Genomic DNA, 18,614 nt, shown 5'->3' with positions numbered 1-18,614 from the left:
GTAGATGCATTTTATGAATCACCAAGGACCAAATTCAAAGCCAAAAATCTATTTTAATGTTCTACTTAAATAAAAGTTTCACAAATCTTGGATGGCTTATAAGGCTGAGTAAATGAACACCAACATTTGGTTTTGGATGACTAAAGTATACTCATGCTAAATACTATTTTGTCATACATATCTAATACATTTTACCACAAAAAAAGGCATAAGTAACTTTAACACATTAAACAATACAATGAAATATTAAAGTGTACTTATTTATTAAGTGTTCCATATGCATATGAAGTTTTAAATATGACACTAACACAGCTGCCATCTAGACATAGGATGAAAACCATTTTCAAGGTATAACAAGGTAAGGTATATAAGGTTTGGAAAAGTCAAAGTTTTAAAACTGCCAAAATTGTATGCTCTACCGTTCCTAAAGTATGTGTAAAACATTTTATTTGTGTTTTTTAGTTTGTAGGACAAAAGTATCACTAGCAAAAAGATATTTAAAGATACCACTTTAAATTGTCTAGAAATATTTATTTTTTTTAAACTAAAAAAGACAGCAGAACATGTTTACTGCTTCAAAATATTTCAAATGTTTCTCAAAGTAAAATACATTGTTTTTAAGAGGGAAAAGTTGGTGTTTCGTACCCAGACATTTCAAAATATTATATATTCAGAGGTGTAATCACAATATCGTGAAACCGTGATATTTTTATCCAAGGTTATCATACCATCAGAATCTAATACCAGCTAATGCCTACTGCCATGATAATTTCCACAAACAAACATAAAATTTATTTTGAGGTAAAGTTGGTTTTATATCCACACATTTTCTCCTTAATAATATTTTCAGAAAAGCATCCTTTGCAAATCATAAATAGTGAAATCATATTAGCAGCCAATGACTTTTAAAGTTCAACATTGTTAACAGTCAAATAAACAGTGCTAATGTTGTTTTTGAGGTCATGCTCTCATGTGATTTCAGGCTGATTGTTACCAAATACCATGGTAAACGATATAGAGAACGTGTTACAAGTTGTCACTGAACGAATCCTGAATATAAAAGCAACTTCACCTCAATAAAAGTTATTATGACTCATCCTAACGCACATGCAACATTTCTTCCATCACCACACAAACTTGTCAAAGCAAAACTGCAACTATAGAACTGATGAAATCAGTCAAAGACAGACGACAGGATCGATACACTTTTATATTACAATATATCACATTTCATTAAGGGAAAATAAAGTTGTAATTTCTTTCTGTTGGCCTTTATTTAGACAAAACTGACCACAATCCAGCCGGGACAACAATTCAGATGAATAAGCGACATCTTTCAAGGAGAGGACAATAACTTAAATGACAGTTTACCTTGTGCTCCTCGGAGAACTTGTTAGGATGTATCCCACAGCAAGTTTACGTATTCATTGCAGAAATTTTAATAAAATATTTGATGGTGTAAGAAAAAAAATCTCAGTTTCCCGACTCCCCGGCAGCGGAATGATGCTTGTGTTTCCCGTCCTCCTTCCGAGCCGAAACCAAACGCGACGTGTGAAGCCGGAAACAATTTTCGGCCACGCCTTTTTCAGTAAATTTATATATTTTACAAAATAAAAGTTTTGGACAATATACGCTTTTACTGATTTCATAAACTGGTATTTAAAGCTACAGGCCCGTTGCCAGCCTGGTGAAAAGGGTGGCTCTTTTTTATTAAATATTAACCTTTTTTGCAGACATTAGGCTCATTTTCTATTCAGTTTGGAGGTTTAAATACTTTTTAAGCATTATTTTTGCTGGATTAGCTTGTCTGATGGTCATCAAGCACACTTTTTATTGTACTAAAACATTTCCATATTTCGAAGAAAAAAATGAGAATAATACTTATTTTTTCAAATACAATTTTATAACACCATATATCATTTAAAAAGGAGGCTGTTCAAGTTTTTAGTTAACAACTAGCCTATTGTCATTTATTAGGCAAACACAAACTGGTCAGCACCTCAGGCACGCTAAAGCAACAAAAGAGGATTCTGCTTGGTCTTAAAGCCTTCTTTAATGGTTAATTTTACAATCTATTATGGCATAGTAGCCATAATAGGACAAATGAGCTTGTGTATGGCACAAATTCTGGACCTTTGTCAGTGAGGAGAGAACCTCGAACCACTCGAACCCCACCTGGGCCTGCAGGCTAAAAATGCGAATGATTATATAGTGTGTTTTAAAATGTTAAAATAACTTTTTTAGTAAAGTAGTTGAAAAAAAATTATATATATATATATATATATATATATATATATATATATATATATATATATATATATATACTGGACTACTAAAACCAGGGGCGGACTTAGTGATTTGGAGACCCTAGGCAACCAAAAGTCTTAATACAATTTGTATTAGTTAATTAATTTATTTATTCATTTGTTTGTTTTGTTGTTTTGCTGGCTTTTTCTACAAAAAACAACTAAAAATAATAAATAGATTTTTTTTTAAACTAAATCTTCATCTGATTTGACTGCTAATTTGCACAGACATAATACTTATGATGCACTTTTATTTATTAGACCTTCGACTTTACTAAATATGAGAGAAAACAATATTATATTTTGATATAGATATAATATATTATTTTAAGTATTTATTGGGTGCCACCAAATTTAAATCCGCCCCTGACTAAAACAAGACATTGCAGGACATTCTCAAATTTATATGACCCAGATGTCAAGACTAATGTTATTTAGTCTTTAATAAACCTTTCAGCAAGTCTATTCCGTTAGTATTATTAGTATTGCTATTAAAATACAAATGATCTATTTGTGTAGTTGTAGTTTAGAAACTATAATAGTCATTCAAGCACAAATTAAAGTTAACCTAGGGCTGACAATGGCGATCTTGGTAAAATATTCTGCATTATTGCGTTTTACTAATCGAAATGCTAAATATTTGTATTTATCCCTGATATGTCAGAGACAGGTCTGTTTAAACACAAACTTTTACCTTTAAAAACACATTTTCCGTATCCTTTATGATTTCTGTCTTCACGAAAAGTAGTTGGTGACGTATGTGTTACCGGCTCGGAGACGCGCACAGCCACGCGCTTTGTATGTAAAATGATCTTGGAATTAGGCAACATGTAAGCATAATGAGGTCAGTTAATTAATGAATGAACTTTGTGACCTTGTTGAAGTCACATCAGGTGACATTTAAAATGACACTTAATAAAATGCGAAGGGGAACATTAGAACATTAAAGTACCCAAAGGATAATATATTACTCTGTTTCTTTGTTTTTGTCATGTATATTTTGAGTAAAACTATTTTATTGTTTTCTTTTTTTTTGATTTATGGATTATAGTTCTTCTGATCTAAAAAAAAGACTAAAAGAGGTAAAAGGTTTATAATTTTTATGTATTTATTTTTATTCTATAATTTATATTTATTTGAATTCTTATTATTTTATTTAAAAAAACTAAAATTTGTTTATATTTGTTTTAGACAAAACAGAAATCAATACTTTCAATCACAACATAAGAAAACGTGGTATCTGTCCAACAAACATTTACAGAGGAATGCTCTAAATAGCAATACTTTTATTTGAAAATTATCAGAACTTTATGGAATTATATTAACATTAGATTCTTTTGAATAAATAAAATTTATCTGAATAGGTTTATTGCAATTTTGTGATGCTGAAGTTCAACTGTTCAGGTATGAACAAATATAAACATATTCATATTCATAGTATTACTATTCCTGCTGTGTTTATTTATTTTTGGATTTTTCAAATAAATGCAGCCATGCTAAGGATGAGGTTTTCATTCAAAATCATTGATTTCATGTCAACCCCAAACTATTATAATGTTTTATTGTTATTATCGCCCAAAACTAAAGAGGGGGCGTGTCTCTTTCTTCTCCTGAAGCGCGTTCTCGTTGCTGCCGGAGGGGGCGCGCAGCGGCGGGTGTCAGAAAAGAGGAGGCGCGCGCTCTGATACGCATCTCTCATTGAGTGTGCGTGTGTTGTATGTGTGGAGGGGAAGCGCAACACACGTTGTGATATTCGCACTTCTAAACTGAGCTCGAACCAACTTTATTTCCCCTTCTTTCGCTTTTCTTGAGCGGAGGAGGACGTTTTGGAGCTTTTGTTTCAGGAGTAAGAAAGCAAATCCTCGGCTGTTGGGAAATAATGTCGGCCTCGGCGGCGAAAGTGAGCCGAAAGGAGCAGAACTCGAATCACGACGGAGCGGACGAGACCTCGGGTAAAGTAATGGCGGCCTCCTGCGCACCGCCATTTCCAGAAACTTAAACCAAATGCGTTTAATGCATGAATTTCACTATTAAGTATTTATTACATAATTATTTTAACCTAATTTGGACCTGAATTAATGTTAATTCAATGCAATATAAGTCGTTTTTTGCGAGGGAATTTCAGCTAAAGGATGTCGCGCGCACCGGAGGCCATGATGTTTCCTCGCGCGGCGGCTTCATTGTGCCACGCGCGACGAACATTGAGCTCTTGCGCCGTTAGTAGGTAATAAAAATTATAGTTTACCGGTGGGTTTTATCTGGTAAGGGGACCAAGGCTGTGTTTTTAAAACCAAAGCGAGTCGTGTTATTTGTGCGTTATGTTGTTTTGTGCTAATATGCTAACTGGTTATTGTGTCTCCGCGCCATCACACGCCGTTCCCGCATGTGTCAGAAAACCACGCTGCCGCTGTATCGCAAGTAGCTGTAGACGTGTTTTAGTGATTTTAAATCACGTTTTATTCCGACATAACTTCTAATGCAGGGTCGTATTGTCTGTTTCATTGTGAGGACGGTAAATGTGGCCCAGCGCGTGGCCTCCTCCTCCGTTTAAACCTCGCGGCCTTGCGCAGCAGCTGCTGAAACTGCACCGGATTGAGCTGGTCGCCCGGCGGTACACCTCGCTTTCACTTTTACCTTTCCGTTGTGGGTTTAACCCAGATCGGCTAAAGATAGCGTTGCTTTGTTTCGCTAAGTGCACCTCTAGTCTATACATCGTGTTTACTTTGTTTATTTATATTGAGCTGTTTGCGTGTAGCTTGTAAAGTCGATCTTTTGTTTTAGTTTACACGAGGAATGCACGTGCATTTGACACAATTGTAATTTTTCTCCCCCGTTTTATTGCGTTTCAGAAAAAGAGCAACAGGAGGCTATTGAACACATTGATGAAGTACAGAATGAAATTGACAGGTAAGTTTGCCAGTGCTGCTCAACTATAGTTTGTAAGTGCACTTTTGCATTGTTCATAAACCCACACAGCGTTCAGTGTAATGTCACATTATGAAAATTGCATATAAACATATCATATACTATAGACCTATATCATTAGTTATGAAAGGTTCCTATAATAAAAATCCAAAGTATATAATTTAAAAAAGGGTGTTTACCTTTGTTTTATTTTTCTCAGCAATGTTGAGTAATCTTTGAAACTGTAAACAATTGCTTTTAAATAGAAATGGTGTGGGAAAAGTCTATAGTATGTTTTCCTGAAATTCAAATGGTGCTTGCGTTGTTAGGAAAAATGAACTCATATGAAATATGCCATCAGTGTATCAAATTACTTGAGATGCAAGCATCTGTCTTTTGTGTAAATGTAAGTAAAAACACTAGAGGCTAGCTGGGCAAATGAGGTATTACAGTATGTATTCAAATAAATTTTTTTGCACATCTGCCTTAATAAAATTGTCGTCACAAATGTTTAGTGTAAATTTGGCACACTGCTTTGCAACAACGGCTTGTTGAATTTTTATATGCATATTTATTATCCTAAATGTTGAAAAGGTCATAAAATATATCTGAAGACAAAAAGGGTCAAATTAAGCGTATTAATCTTGGTGTTTGTTTCTTTTCACAGATTGAATGAGCAGGCAAGTGAGGAAATTTTAAAAGTAGAGCAGAAGTACAATAAGCTACGTCAGCCATTCTTCCAGAAGAGATCAGAACTCATAGCCAAAATTCCAAACTTCTGGGTCACAACATTCGTCAACCATCCACAAGGTGAGAGGGAATATAACTCATTTTAAATCTTGGGGCATAATTTTATCTTTTGTGTGGTTAAATATGGTAATATCTGGGTTCTTATACGTTGTTTTTGACTGATAGTCTCAGCCTTGCTCGGTGAGGAGGATGAAGAAGCGCTTCATTACCTGACCAGAGTGGAGGTCACAGAGTTTGAGGACATCAAATCAGGTTACAGAATAGATTTTGTAAGTGTGGTTTTCATCAGGCCTAGTGTAATACTAACGCAATAAAACCATTTAAAAATAATAAAACAACAACTGACCGATAATTGTGTTCTGCAGTACTTTGATGAAAATCCCTACTTTGAAAACAAAGTTTTCTCAAAAGAGTTCCATTTGAATGAGAGCGGTGACCCGTCTTCAAAATCCACTGAAATCAAATGGAAGGCTGGAAAAGTGAGTTAACAACTATTATTATTATTATATTGAAGACCGTTTTAGCTCATAAAGTTGGTTCTCTATTAATCAATTCTCTGATGCAGGACCTGACAAAGCGCACTGGACAGACACCGAACAAGGCAGGGAAGAAAAGGCAACATGAAGAGCCAGAGAGCTTCTTCACCTGGTTCACCGATCACTCCGACGCAGGCGCTGACGAACTCGGAGAGGTCATTAAAGATGACATCTGGCCCAACCCTCTGCAGTACTACCTGGTATGAATGATTATTGATTAAGACTGATTTACACTTTCATAAATGCAAGTCAGATTGTGTTTTAATGAGCTCCCATTCTGCTCAGGTCCCTGATATGGATGAAGAGGAGGGTGAAGGTGAGGAGGAAGACGACGAGGAAGAGGAGGAAGGTTTGGAGGACATCGATGAAGAGGGGGATGAGGATGATGGAGAGGAAGATGAAGAGGAGGATGAGGGAGAAGATGGTGAGGTGAGAGTTTATACAAGCTTAGACTTCAATCTGATATTTGCAGATACTGTAGTTTAAGTGTAAATCTAACATGTTTTCTTTTTGCAGGATGATGGAGAGGATGACTAAAGGCAACTAAGGACCTATTCCAACACGTGTACCTGTTCTTTCCTTTTTGAAGTCATCCTCCAACCACGGGAGCAAAAAAAAAAGCTTTCTTTTTTTATTTTTATTTTTGTTTGTGCTCCATCTTCTGTTCTACTGAAGCCTCTCCTGTCCTGACCATGTCAAAACCCAGTTAATTCCCTGGACATTCAGTACCTGCATTGGAAAACTAGTGGCATCTCGTTGCTGAAGCCTCTTGCGTCTCATCTTTAATTACAACCATCTCCAAAGACAAAATTAACAATCTGCACGTCATCCTCTGTAGACTAAACTGAAGTAAATAGCAGTTTATATATTAAGTATATAAAGATTTTCTTTCTCTGTGAATGGTTGTGAGTTGAAGTAATAAGCCATGGTGCAGTGATCTAATCATAGCGTACATACCTTCCCACTGTTTTCTTTTCTTTTTGTTTTGTATATTTTCTTTAATGCAGAGGTGGGCCCCAAAGAGTTGACACTGTTTTTCCTATGTGATATATTGGACAAAAGGAAAGCACCAGCTAGCTCCTGTCACCTCTTGTAAATGTTTTGGGGTCAATATCAGGGTATGGCAGTTATTATTGTTGACAGTTCAATGGGTTCGGGTGGGGCGAGTGGGCATTTGACACATCAACATTTGGGTTTATGTTGATTGAATTTTCATTGTAATGTTTTACAGACACCCATGAGGTTTGAAACATTTTTAATAAAAACAAAACACAAAAAAACTTCCTCTTGTAATTTTGAGCTTGGCTAATTAAAGGATTATTTAAATGAGATAATAAAGCCTGTAGAATCTTAAAGACATCTACAACTTGTCTTTTCTCCACTTGCTTTTGTTTTGTTTTTTACTGGAGATCAACAAATCGGTACATTTAGAGCACAGTCTGTCTTTAGAAAGGGTTGTGCTTTATGTAACTGTTATTGGCAATTTAGACGAGTTGAATTCTAGTACATTTGAATTATGACTGCTGGGTTAATGTTCACCTTATGTTCTTACACCTCAAATTAGAGCTTTAGAAATATAGCTAGAGCCAGATAATGCTGTTATGCTTATTTATGCAAATACAGTTACAGGGAAATGTTCATCTCAGATTGATCAATACGCTATAATCATCATTCTGCTATAAATGTGGTTACTGATTCACATCATGTAGAAGTTGTTTATTTATATAGATTCTGCTTGGTGTGATTACAGTAAATATTTTAATATACCAAGTGAATTGGATAAGTATGTGGAAAACAATGGAAATCAGTTTAATCAGTAAACATTTTGTAGACATTTTTATAGAAGTGGCAAGGCTAAACATATTTAGTTGCATTTTATACTTGTATATAAGAGAGTTGACATTTTTGTGTTCAGTAATATTGATGAAGACAGTCAAGAAAATGTGAATATATTAGATGTGGGGTTTCATGGCGAAGTCAACATTCTGTACTAGTTTTTATTAAAACCGTTAATTAAATATTAATAAAATTGTTTTGTCTGTCGTTCACATACACCTTTTATGATGAACTGTAATGACATCACTACTTATCACTATCATAAACATTAAAATATTTGAATAGGTTTTGTTTTGTATAATTTATCTAAAATGACAAGACAAAGTAATATAGTAATGGTCAAATGTGTAATCTTATGTATGATTTTTCTCAGTAAAATATTTCAGACTAGCTTTTTTCCCTTTTTATTTTTAAAAAATTAAAAGCAAATGTGAAGTCATACTGAGAACATTTAAACATGCTTATGCAAAGAAAAAAAGCTGTGTATTTTTAGTTGCATTGTATATACTTACACGAGTTTAGAGTCGACATCTTAGTGTTCAGTGATTAGTAATATTGGCAAAGAAGGGGTCACATTTTGTGTTAAGGCAAAATCTCATGTTAGTGTCAGCATTCAACATTCTGTTGCCTAACTTACCAGTCTGTTAAAAAGTTTATTCATTGATTTTCCTACAGCTCAATCCCTTTATTCAACCTGGGTCTCCACAGCGGAATGAACCACCAACTTATCCTGCATATGTTTTACACAGCGGATGTCCATCTAGCTGCAACCCAACACTGGGAAACACGTATACACATATGCACTCACTCACACTACGGACAATTTAGTTTATTCAGTTCACCTATAGCGCATGTTTTTGGTCTGTTGGGGGAAACCAGACCACTCGGAAAACGGGGAGAACATGCGAACATGGGGAGAACATGCGAACTCCAAACAAATGCCAACTGACCCAGCAACCTTCCTGCTGTGAGGCGACAGTGCCTATCACTCGATCAATAACGTTAAAGCTTCCTTTTCGAAAAAATAACCCACTACAAAAGGTCCTTTATGTAATATCAACGCGAGACCGCTGAAAATAGGTTGACCAATAAGATGCAAACACTAGTGACGCAGAGCGGGTAGCCGATCATCGATTGGCTCACCGTATCCATGGGAGCGCAGTTACGGATATCACATCCAGGACAATGACACAAGACCGTGCTCGGCGTTTCTAATGACCAAACACAATACAATATTGTAATAATAGCTATACAACTGTTTTAATAAGTGTTTCACAAATTGGAGAAGCATATTTTGATTTAACGAACATAAAAATTCACCCATGTGGAGAAAAACTGTTTTTCTTTATGAAAATAGTCGCTAGCTCCTAGCTAACTTTGACGATGTAGTTAGTCATTTAACGTTAATGTTAGATTTGTTAACAAAGACTAATGCCGTTTTATATTCGATATAAAGATTAAATAGTTTAATGTCGCTTACTGTTAAAGCCTGAACATGTTTACAGACGAAACGCTTGATTTAGTTGGTGCAGAATCGACATGGAGAAAGTCACATCAGCAAACACAAGAATCAGTAAGTTGACGTTTGCTTACCTTGAAGCTGACGAAATATCAGTCCTTTAGTGTGATGTGTTTGCGATATTTCTTTCCCAGAGAAGCTGTCAAACTCGTCCAGTTCACACAACAGAGACTGAAACACAAGCCAAAGATGTGTCAGAAAACGGCACCCAAACACAAGACCAGAGCGGCCAAACTCTCTCATTAGACCGAGATCTAACAGACTTTCCTGGTTTGTTGGACTTCATGCGTAGAGCTGAAGATGTGGTTATCAGAGAACTGGTGAAAAACTCCAAGAGTCATGCTTTTGATGGGTTTGAAGTGAACTGGGAGGAACAAAACGAGTCTGTGAGATCATTTATATGCTTAACTAAAGTATTAATAATTGCTTTCATGATATTCACAGTTGTGATTTGTTGCACAGGTATCCTGCATGTACCGTCTTCAGCATGTTGATGCTCAGGAAAAGAGTCTGCAAGTCACTAGTGTGTCCTGGAACTGCACTGGTTCGGTCATAGCCTGTGGATTTGGCCGGTAACAGTTTATTGTATATTAAAAAGTACAAGATTTTTTAAGGGTTTGTGTTAAATGTTGTATTTCTGGGATTAGTGTGGATGATGGCGATTGGAGCAATGAGAAGGCTTGTGTGTGCACATGGAACGTGGACCGGCAGAACCTAAACCCAAAGCGGCCAGATGTGATCATAGATGTGGCCACACCGGTCATGTGTTTGTGCTTTCATCCTGTGAGACCGTCTGTTGTAGCTGGTATGGGCACACATTTCTTTTAAAGAAAAGAAAAAACATCTCTCACAAACTTATGTCTAAAAAAAAAAAAATCTTTTAAGGGAAAAAAAATATTTGAAAGTCTAAAATTGGAAAACATCTTACTGTGACTTAGCATTTGCTTTTTAAAAATGGTTAATCAATCATTTTATGATTTATTTCTTTTTTATGATCATTTCAAAATAGAAGGGGGGAAAAGCAAATCTGAAAATTTTTTCTGAAGAAAGTTTTACATAAAATCACACATTTTGGCCATTGTTAAATTTTTCGTACAGTGCTCAGCATATACAAGTCCATTCCTCACAAAGCTCTCTTTTGAATTTGTATTTTTAATAGGAAGCTGTACAATATTTGTGGATATGCATTAGTCAATACTAAAGCCAAACCTGGAGCTTATCTAACAAAATAACTACGATAACACTCCAAAAACTAGTAGACCTAAATTTATATTTTACAGAAAAGTTTTAAATCCATATTTAAAAAAGAGATAAAATCAAGAAGCAAAAGCAAAAAAAAATTAAGTTGAAATTTTGTATGTTGTAATTAATTTTTGCAATATTTTGCTTGACTTTAATTGTATTAACTTTTCATTTTCTAAATATGTTTGGTGACTAAAATGATATTTTATTAAATATATCTGTTTTGTTTAATCTGTTTTGTTTAAATGCACCAAAATACATTGCCTATATTCACTGGGAAATGGATAAAAGTATTCATTTTCAAAATTGTGTGTACTTAATTATGCTGAGCACTGTAGTTCAATTATACAAAAAGCAAACAATACAATTGTTTTTAACATTTAAGATAGTCAATAGTAGTGATGTGCAATCTATTGATGTAAGTGACAAACCACAGTGGTAAATAAACCCTTTAAACATGATAAAAGAAAAAAAACTTTTTTGAAATTGTAATTATTAGTTGTTGATTTTTAAAGTAAATACAACCTTGGTTATCTTTTTGGAAACCTCAAACTGTCAAGGTTAAAAAGAAAAAAAACAAGTAAAAAAAATCTAAATTTAAAAATATATGTTTTTTCTAACAAATATAAATATTTTAAGCATGCTTACGCAGAGTAAAGTCCTAAGAAAACCTATTATTTTAAACCTACAGTACTCTCATATTATGGATTGTTCAAATGAGCCACTCCCTCAGTAATTAGGCACAAATAAATATTGTTTGCTAATTAAATTAACTAATTAAATTTCCTCCGGTTCTCTTTACTGTGGTATTAGGGGGTTTGTACAGTGGTGAGGTGGTAGTTTGGGACACAAGTCGCTCACAGGACCTCATTTTGGCTCAGACTGGCATGTCTGCCGATACCCACCGTGAACCAGTATATCAGGTACTAAACCTGTAAAATAGTTTATGACAGTGATGTGATAAATACGTCATCAACTAATGCAGAGTTTGTCTTTATGTACAGATAAACTGGGTCCCAGGAGCTCGCAGAGGAGAGTTTTCTGTACTCAGTGCCGGTTCAGGAGGAAGAGTCCTGTTGTGGACAATAGACGGATCTGAAGCCAAACTCCTCTTGAGCTCTGGATATGCTCTTGTCCGACAGCAAATGCCTCAAAGTGGAGCAGCTAGCAAGGTGAGTGTCATAAAATAGTCGTGGAATAACATTCATAATTTATATGCACAATATTAGGTTAAATTTTACATTGGTACTTAAAGTTGGAGAAGAGAGGGGTAATGGGATTGGGAAAAGTCTAAGAGAATCTGGACTTGAACTCAGGGTGCCTGATATGTCGGCCACTGACTACTAGACTATCAGCATGGTACTTTTTTTTTTTAATTATATATTATTTTTTTAAGATTCTAAATTTGTTATTACATCAGGGCGGAGTTTTATAAATAGATTTCTAATAGATATCAAAATATTAAAGCATAAACCCCATATTTAATTTTCAATTCAATTCACATTTATTTGTATAGCGCTTTTACAATGTAGATTGTGTCAAAGCAGCTTCACATAAAAGGTCATAGTAAATTGGAACAGTGTAGTTCGGTATTTAGTGTTTTAAGTTCAGTTCAGCTCAGTTCAGTGTGGTTTAATAATCACTACTGAGGGCCTAAACACTGAAGAGGAAATCCATCTATGCGTAGCTATACCGATCCCAAACTATGCAAGCTAGTGGCGACAGCAGAGAGGGGAAAAAAAACTTTACCAATTGGTGAAAGTGAAGAAAAAAAAACCTTAAGATAAACCAGACTCAGTTGGGCACGACCATTTCAATTTCTTTGCTGGCCAAACGTCTTGTGCAGAGATGCAGTCTCAGCGGCGGAGACTGGAAGCTGGACCTTAGCGAAGACTCGTCTGTCCATGGAGCGTCACAAGAATCACATGACCACCACAGCAGCTGCTCAGGATACGGCTGGTCCAGGATATGGAAACCTTGGATTTATCTCGTCGCTGGTCTTGGATCAATAAAGTGACTCTGCATAGTCTGAGGGCCTCGGGAAGAGTATCCCCAGGTGGAAATGGAGAATAAAGAGAATAATTAGCGTAGCTGCTGTTCATAGTGTATATAAACAAGATGCAGTAACCTGTGTTGAAACCCGTTAAGTGATGCACTGAGTGTATGCTTTACTAAACAGATAGGTCTTTAATCTAGTTTTAAATTGGGAGAGTGTGTCTGAGCCTTGGACGTCATCAGGAAGGCTATTCCAGAGTTTAGGAGCCATAAATGAAAAGGCTTGACCTCCTTTACTTGACTTTGCTATTCTAGGTACTCCCAGGAGCCCTGAGTTTTGAGATCTTAAAGAGGGAGTTGGATTGGAGCGAGACAGAAGGTTGGCTAGATAAAAAGGAGCTAGATTATTTAAAGCTTTATATGCAAGAAGCAATATTTTAAATTTAATACGAAACTTAACAGGCAGCCAGAGTAAGGAGAATAAAATTGGGGTGATATGATTATATTTTCTAGACCTGGTAAGAACTCTTGCAGCTGCATTTTGTACTAACTGAAGTTTGTTAATAGAGAATGCTGGGCAGCCAACAAATAGAGCGTTGCAGTAATCCAGCCTGGAAGTCATAAAAGCATGAACTAGCTTTTCTGCATCTGAGATGAATAGTATACCTCGTAACTTAGCGAAAATTCTCAGATGAAAGAAAGCAATTTTGTGACATGAGATATATGATTGTCAAAAGTTAAATTGCTGTCTAATATGACACCCAGATCTTTTATAGTAGAGCTAACACTAACTTTTTATCCCTCTAATTGTAGACCGAGTTGCGAGATCTGGTGTGTACAGGATTTAGGCCCAATAAGTAATAATTCTGTTTTGTCTGAGTTTAAGAGAAGAAAATTGTTGGTCATCTAGTCTTTAACATCTTTAATACACTCAGTTAGCTTAGACAGTTCAGACATCTCATCAGGTTTAGTTGAAATATATCATTGAGTATCATCTGCATAGCAGTGAAAGCTGATCCCATATCTTCTAATAATGTCTCCCAGAGGTAGCATGTAAATTGTAAACAGCAAAGGGCCTAAAACAGATCCTTGAGGCACCCCATACTTTACTGGGCTGACTTGTGAAGGCTGTCCATTAATATTCACAAACTGGTAATGGTCAGTTACCAGTCAACTGTACACAATACATAATGTAAATATCCACAATATAAATAGTTTGATTTGTGTTGCATTACAATATATTGTGATCTAGGTAAATTAAAAAGAAAAAATGCTTTTGAGTAACTTTTATGCATCAGTCTGTGAAAATATAATCTATATTATCTAGTTTCAAATGAACAATAATATTAATTTGGTAATAATATTAAAAAATAATAATATTCAAAAACACTGAAAAGTATTCTTTGCCTTTTTAAAAATATAATTTCATTCAAAACTCTAGCAGCCCAGGTGTGAGAGACAATAAATCTTTTGCCTTCCTGCATTGGCAGATTCCAAAGTAATACAAATGCTAAGGGCACAGTCGTACTGTGCATTTGTCTCCATAAATAACTGGGTGAGGGCAGTTTCAGGCCATTCAGGGCAGGTGAAACCTCAGAGTCTATACAAGACCTTGTCATGTCAGTTCTCTGTATAAACTCTGTTCTCCATAACACATAAATATTAGATAGGACAAATTTGCTCAAATTAACCTCATGTAGACTATTCCTTCACTTCTTTAAAGAGATGCCCGTTTACTGCAGAACAACCAACACATTCTCAATAAAGAATTCTGCTTATAACAATTCTCCTAGTTTAGGTTCAGAAATTTTCAAAAAAATATGGTGCCGTGACCCTGATAGACACTGAAATCACACATTTCCTATAAGTTCATCTCACAATGCAACCTTTTTTTTTCAACAAATACAGATACTCAGATTTATTTGCATTTCACCCTAATATTACAATTCTCTTCCTGAAGACCCGAGGGAGCTTGACTATTGGAGTGACGGCTGTTGCACTTTCCCCTTGGGATTTGGACACATTTTTGGTGGGCTCAGAAGGAGGTCTTGTGCTCAAATGCTCCTTCAGCAGCGAGACAGCTGCCGCAGTGCCATCTGATGGCGAAAGTGTGATATTGCGGGCCCCAATGCAGTTTTCTTTCTCACCACGAGGGGGCCCTATACACTCAGTCCACTTTTCACCATTCCATAGGTGAGCGATGGGTATTTAGAAAATATATTCTGTAAAACTCTTTGGCGATCACTTTAACATCCAGTGTTTGTCATCAGGAATCTGTTTGTAAGTGTCGGGACAGATGGTTTGGCTCACCTACACAGTGTTCTGCAGCCTTGCCCTCTGCTGGCTCTACGGGTGTCTGATTCATATGTGTTTGGGGTGAGATGGTCACCTACGCGCCCTCTAGTCTTTGCTGCAGTCACAGGACAAGGTGAGATGTTGCCATTTTAAGAATACGTTTTTGGGAAAACTTATTAGTAATACTGATTAGAACTGCTGAAATACACAAAAGCCAAATCATTATGACCACTCACCTATTATGCTTTTGGTCCCTCATCCTGGGTTAAAATGGCATAAACACGCTGATGCAATCTCTTGAAGGTTTCCTGTGGCTCCAAGATATTAACGCAGCAGATCCTTCAAGTCTTGTAGTTTGCTGGAGCTGCTGTGGATTGAAATGGTTTATCCAGCATATCTCACAGATGCTAGAGAAGATGTAGAGTATCTGGAGACCAGGGCAACACCTTGAACTCTTCATAATGTTCTTAGCAAGGTTCCTCAACTATGTTTGCAGTGTGACAACAAGTGCAATCCTGCTAAAAAAAGTGCACTGCCACAAAGAAACACCATTGTCTTGAAGATTGACTCGACCCAGGGTCTCACAGCAGAATATTCTTTTATAATGAACATAAACAGAACATACTTTTCTAATGGTCATGTAGTCAATTCAAATGTAGCACCTACTCGAGTAGTGGGTGATTTTGGACACAGCCGTGTGTTGCCTTAGAATGGATGGGATTATATCATTGTCCTCATGCACCAATGGGTAACCAATGCCCTCCCGCTCATTTGTGGTTTGACCTTCCTCGGATCATAGCTGGTAAATTCTTATGCACAAGATAATAATGTGCATGAACTACACTGGAAACAGGTTTACCAAATAAATTAAAGCAACCTTATCAAAAAAGTTGTGATTTTTAGGCAAAGTCTCTCAACAAACTGGTTCGATATTATGGTCCATGTTTCTTTTTGTCATTTGGTGCCAGTTTATCAAGAAATGGAGATTTAGTTTTCTTTAACTTGTTGGATGGAAACTAAGCTTTATTCGCAAATGTTTTAAGAGATGTTCCAGTTTTGCTCATAACTTTAATTCGCATGACTGTATGGAAACAGCTATTGACCCAATTCAGATCTTTTTTTTTTCTGTCCAACAAAATAATCACAATAGGTTATTAATGACTTACCATTTTATCTACCCAGAGTTTCATTTGTGTTCTTTTGGTTATAATAACTGACAAAAATCTGTGACTTGTCATACTATTCAGGCTTTTTTTGAGTCAAATGTAAAATAACATTACCTCTTCTCTGTTAGGTTTGGTCCAAATGTTTGATTTGGGTCGGAGGTCTTTGAGGCCAGTGGCCACGATTGACCAGAATGCAGGAGGTCAACCGGCGTATTGCCTGGAGTTCAACCCCAAACACACAAATCTGCTGGCAGTGGGCAATGCAGATGGCAGCGTCAACATCTGGCAGCTCAGTGCGGAGTTAACGGAGCAAGGAGCCAAGGAGACGGCAATGCTGGAGCAACTGGCCAACGAGGTGGCAGACTGAGTCATAAGAGAACTGAAAATATCAGGTTTGAGAGTTGTGCATCTGCACTGTTAAATAAAAACTCCAACAACTCTTTCCAGTTATAACCAGTAGCGTTTATTGAAGCACACTGCAGTCTCGTGAGCGATGTTACAGCATATCCTCTCTATAGGATTGTTAAACAAAGCAAAGCACTTAACAGCTAAAACAACCACAATAAAATGCAGACAGATCCACTACACTATTGTCAGTGAAGCATGAGGAAGTGTCAGATAAATACGCAGGGGTTAAGAGTGATAGCAAGATACAGATATTGCTATACTGGGTGCTATAGAGAATTCTCAATTCAGATCCATGCAGTTTGGCTGTGTGTTCTTGTGAGGGGTGGGGAAACGCGTCCCGATTGGTCACTGGCAGGCAGGGGGCGGGTAATCAGTTGACGAAGAGCGAGCGGGTGAATTCCACAAAGTCGAAAGCTGATGGGATTTCGCGGCCCTTGCTGTCTAGGTAGGGCTTCATATGGGAAATGCAGTAGTCGGCTTGTTCCTTTGTCAGGTTCTACAAACACAATGACCATCGTCAAAGATCAACACCAAACATTAAAACGAGATCAAGCTATTAATGGCTTGGGTTTGTACCTGGTAGAGTTCTTCCTTGGTGACGTAGGGTTTGTTTTCTGCGCTCAGAGCACGGAAAGCGCTCTCGATCTCCTCGCTTGACTTGACGTTCTCCGTTTCTCGGCTGATCATGAAAGCCATGTACTCCTGCAAGGACACGTTTCCATCCCTGCAACCAGCAAAATTGGTGTTAGCTTATCAACAGATAAAACTGAATATTTTGCTCATCCTTTAGGTTAGTGTTTACCAACTCTGTTGGGCACACCAACAGTACACATTTTCAACCTCTTTCCTATCAAACAAATTAACTCACAGAACATTAGAAGAAACTTGAAACCTGAAATGAATGGGTCAGATGAGGGAGACATCCATGTATGTTGGTGTGTCTTTAGGAACAAAGATGGGGAAAGCTGCCTTAGATGATGTTTCTCACCTGTTTGGATCCACTATATCCAGGATGGACTCAAACTCTGGGTCTGGTTCTCCTTCTTCCACCATGGGAAGGTCGTAACCCAGAGACCGCAGACAAGACTTGAACTCCTGGTGATTCAGACGGCCAGATTTTTCTTTGTCGAAGTGCCTGAAGCAAACATTCGCATCACGTTTTCAGTTAGCACTTTCAGTTGAGCAGTGTATTGTGAAATAATAAGTGGGCTGCTTACTTGAACATCATGCTGAACTCCTTCAGGGCCTCTTCTGTTACACCTGTAGTGTTTCTAGAAGATAGAAACAAGAACTAGTCAGTCAATGTGAATTAATCCAGTTGAATATGTTATGAAATCAGGGTAAGGGTTAATATAGTTAAAATATTAAATAACAAATAAATGTGAATTATATTTATATTATGTGGTTTTAACGATGTGTATATTTATGAAAGTAGCATCCTAGAGCAACACTGCATTATTACTGAATAAATCGGTTTAATTAATTGAGTGTGACGATTCATTCTCAATGACAGTTAAAAATGAATCGGCCATTTTGAACAAAATTAAAGAGCTGATTTAGACTAAAGCTGTGGTCACACTAGACTTTTTTTTCGCCGCTGCGAAAAGGGGCGGGAATAAAAGATTATTAGACTCTTAAAAAAAGACAGTGATTGGTC

General features: G+C 36.6%; 4 protein-coding genes across 58 annotated transcripts in view; 2 read left to right on the top strand and 2 right to left on the bottom strand.

Annotated features, from left to right (window-relative positions):
- specc1lb (sperm antigen with calponin homology and coiled-coil domains 1-like b) overlaps positions 1-10,170 on the bottom strand; it is a 63,046-nt gene extending 52,876 nt beyond the window's left edge. For 2 of the 4 annotated variants that reach the window (XM_068216012.2, XM_073935070.1), the window contains exon 1: positions 9,926-10,170. The gene's annotated coding sequence lies outside the window, so the exon portion shown is untranslated. Of the gene's footprint in view, positions 1-1,371; positions 1,560-9,925 lie in introns of those variants that run through there. The other 2 variants (XM_005161102.5, XM_073935069.1) reach the window with 1 other exon arrangement.
- Positions 3,970-8,525, top strand: setb (SET nuclear proto-oncogene b). 2 transcript variants are annotated; one of them, NM_201468.1, is given in 8 exon segments: positions 3,970-4,258; positions 5,156-5,213; positions 5,878-6,020; positions 6,126-6,229; positions 6,326-6,439; positions 6,526-6,696; positions 6,782-6,925; positions 7,013-7,851. In NM_201468.1, coding segments are annotated over 8 exon segments (828 nt in total). In that variant the 5' UTR covers positions 3,970-4,185; the 3' UTR covers positions 7,034-7,851.
- Positions 9,493-18,614, top strand: part of dync2i2 (dynein 2 intermediate chain 2) — a 9,400-nt gene continuing 278 nt past the window's right edge. The window contains exons 1-10 of one of the 2 annotated variants that reach the window (XM_073935039.1): positions 9,493-9,905; positions 9,986-10,237; positions 10,314-10,423; positions 10,499-10,656; positions 11,907-12,016; positions 12,098-12,265; positions 15,049-15,281; positions 15,359-15,516; positions 16,678-16,941; positions 17,905-18,614. The exon at positions 17,905-18,614 is cut by the window's right edge and continues 278 nt beyond it. In XM_073935039.1, coding sequence (XP_073791140.1) covers positions 9,828-9,905; positions 9,986-10,237; positions 10,314-10,423; positions 10,499-10,656; positions 11,907-12,016; positions 12,098-12,265; positions 15,049-15,281; positions 15,359-15,516; positions 16,678-16,916 — 1,506 coding nt within the window. In that variant the 5' untranslated portion in view covers positions 9,493-9,827 and the 3' untranslated portion in view covers positions 16,917-16,941; positions 17,905-18,614. 2 annotated transcript variants of the gene reach the window in all.
- The window catches only part of sptan1 (spectrin alpha, non-erythrocytic 1), a 67,593-nt gene continuing 65,968 nt past the window's right edge, over positions 16,990-18,614 (bottom strand). For all 50 annotated transcript variants that reach the window (NM_001098488.1, XM_021468824.2, XM_073934536.1 and 47 more), the window contains 4 exon segments: positions 16,990-17,453; positions 17,534-17,681; positions 17,946-18,092; positions 18,175-18,228. In NM_001098488.1, the coding sequence (NP_001091958.1) occupies positions 17,328-17,453; positions 17,534-17,681; positions 17,946-18,092; positions 18,175-18,228 (475 nt within the window). In that variant the 3' untranslated portion in view covers positions 16,990-17,327.

The sequence above is a fragment of the Danio rerio genome, chromosome 21 (assembly GCF_049306965.1).
Source record: "Danio rerio strain Tuebingen ecotype United States chromosome 21, GRCz12tu, whole genome shotgun sequence".
In the NCBI taxonomy this organism is placed as follows: Eukaryota; Metazoa; Chordata; class Actinopteri; order Cypriniformes; family Danionidae; genus Danio; species Danio rerio.
Note: the sequence above shows the minus strand (reverse complement) of the source record. Positions and strands in the feature narration are given on the sequence as shown.

Coding starts and splice junctions, on each gene's coding strand:
- setb (XM_005161091.6), top strand. CDS start 4,186: ATGTCGGCCTCGGCGGCGAAAGTGAGCCGAAAGGAGCAGAACTCGAAT. Junction 6,230..6,325: donor CAGGTTACAGAATAGATTTT/GTAAGTGTGGTT, acceptor TGTGTTCTGCAG/TACTTTGATGAAAATCCCTA. Junction 6,440..6,525: donor TCAAATGGAAGGCTGGAAAA/GTGAGTTAACAA, acceptor TCTCTGATGCAG/GACCTGACAAAGCGCACTGG.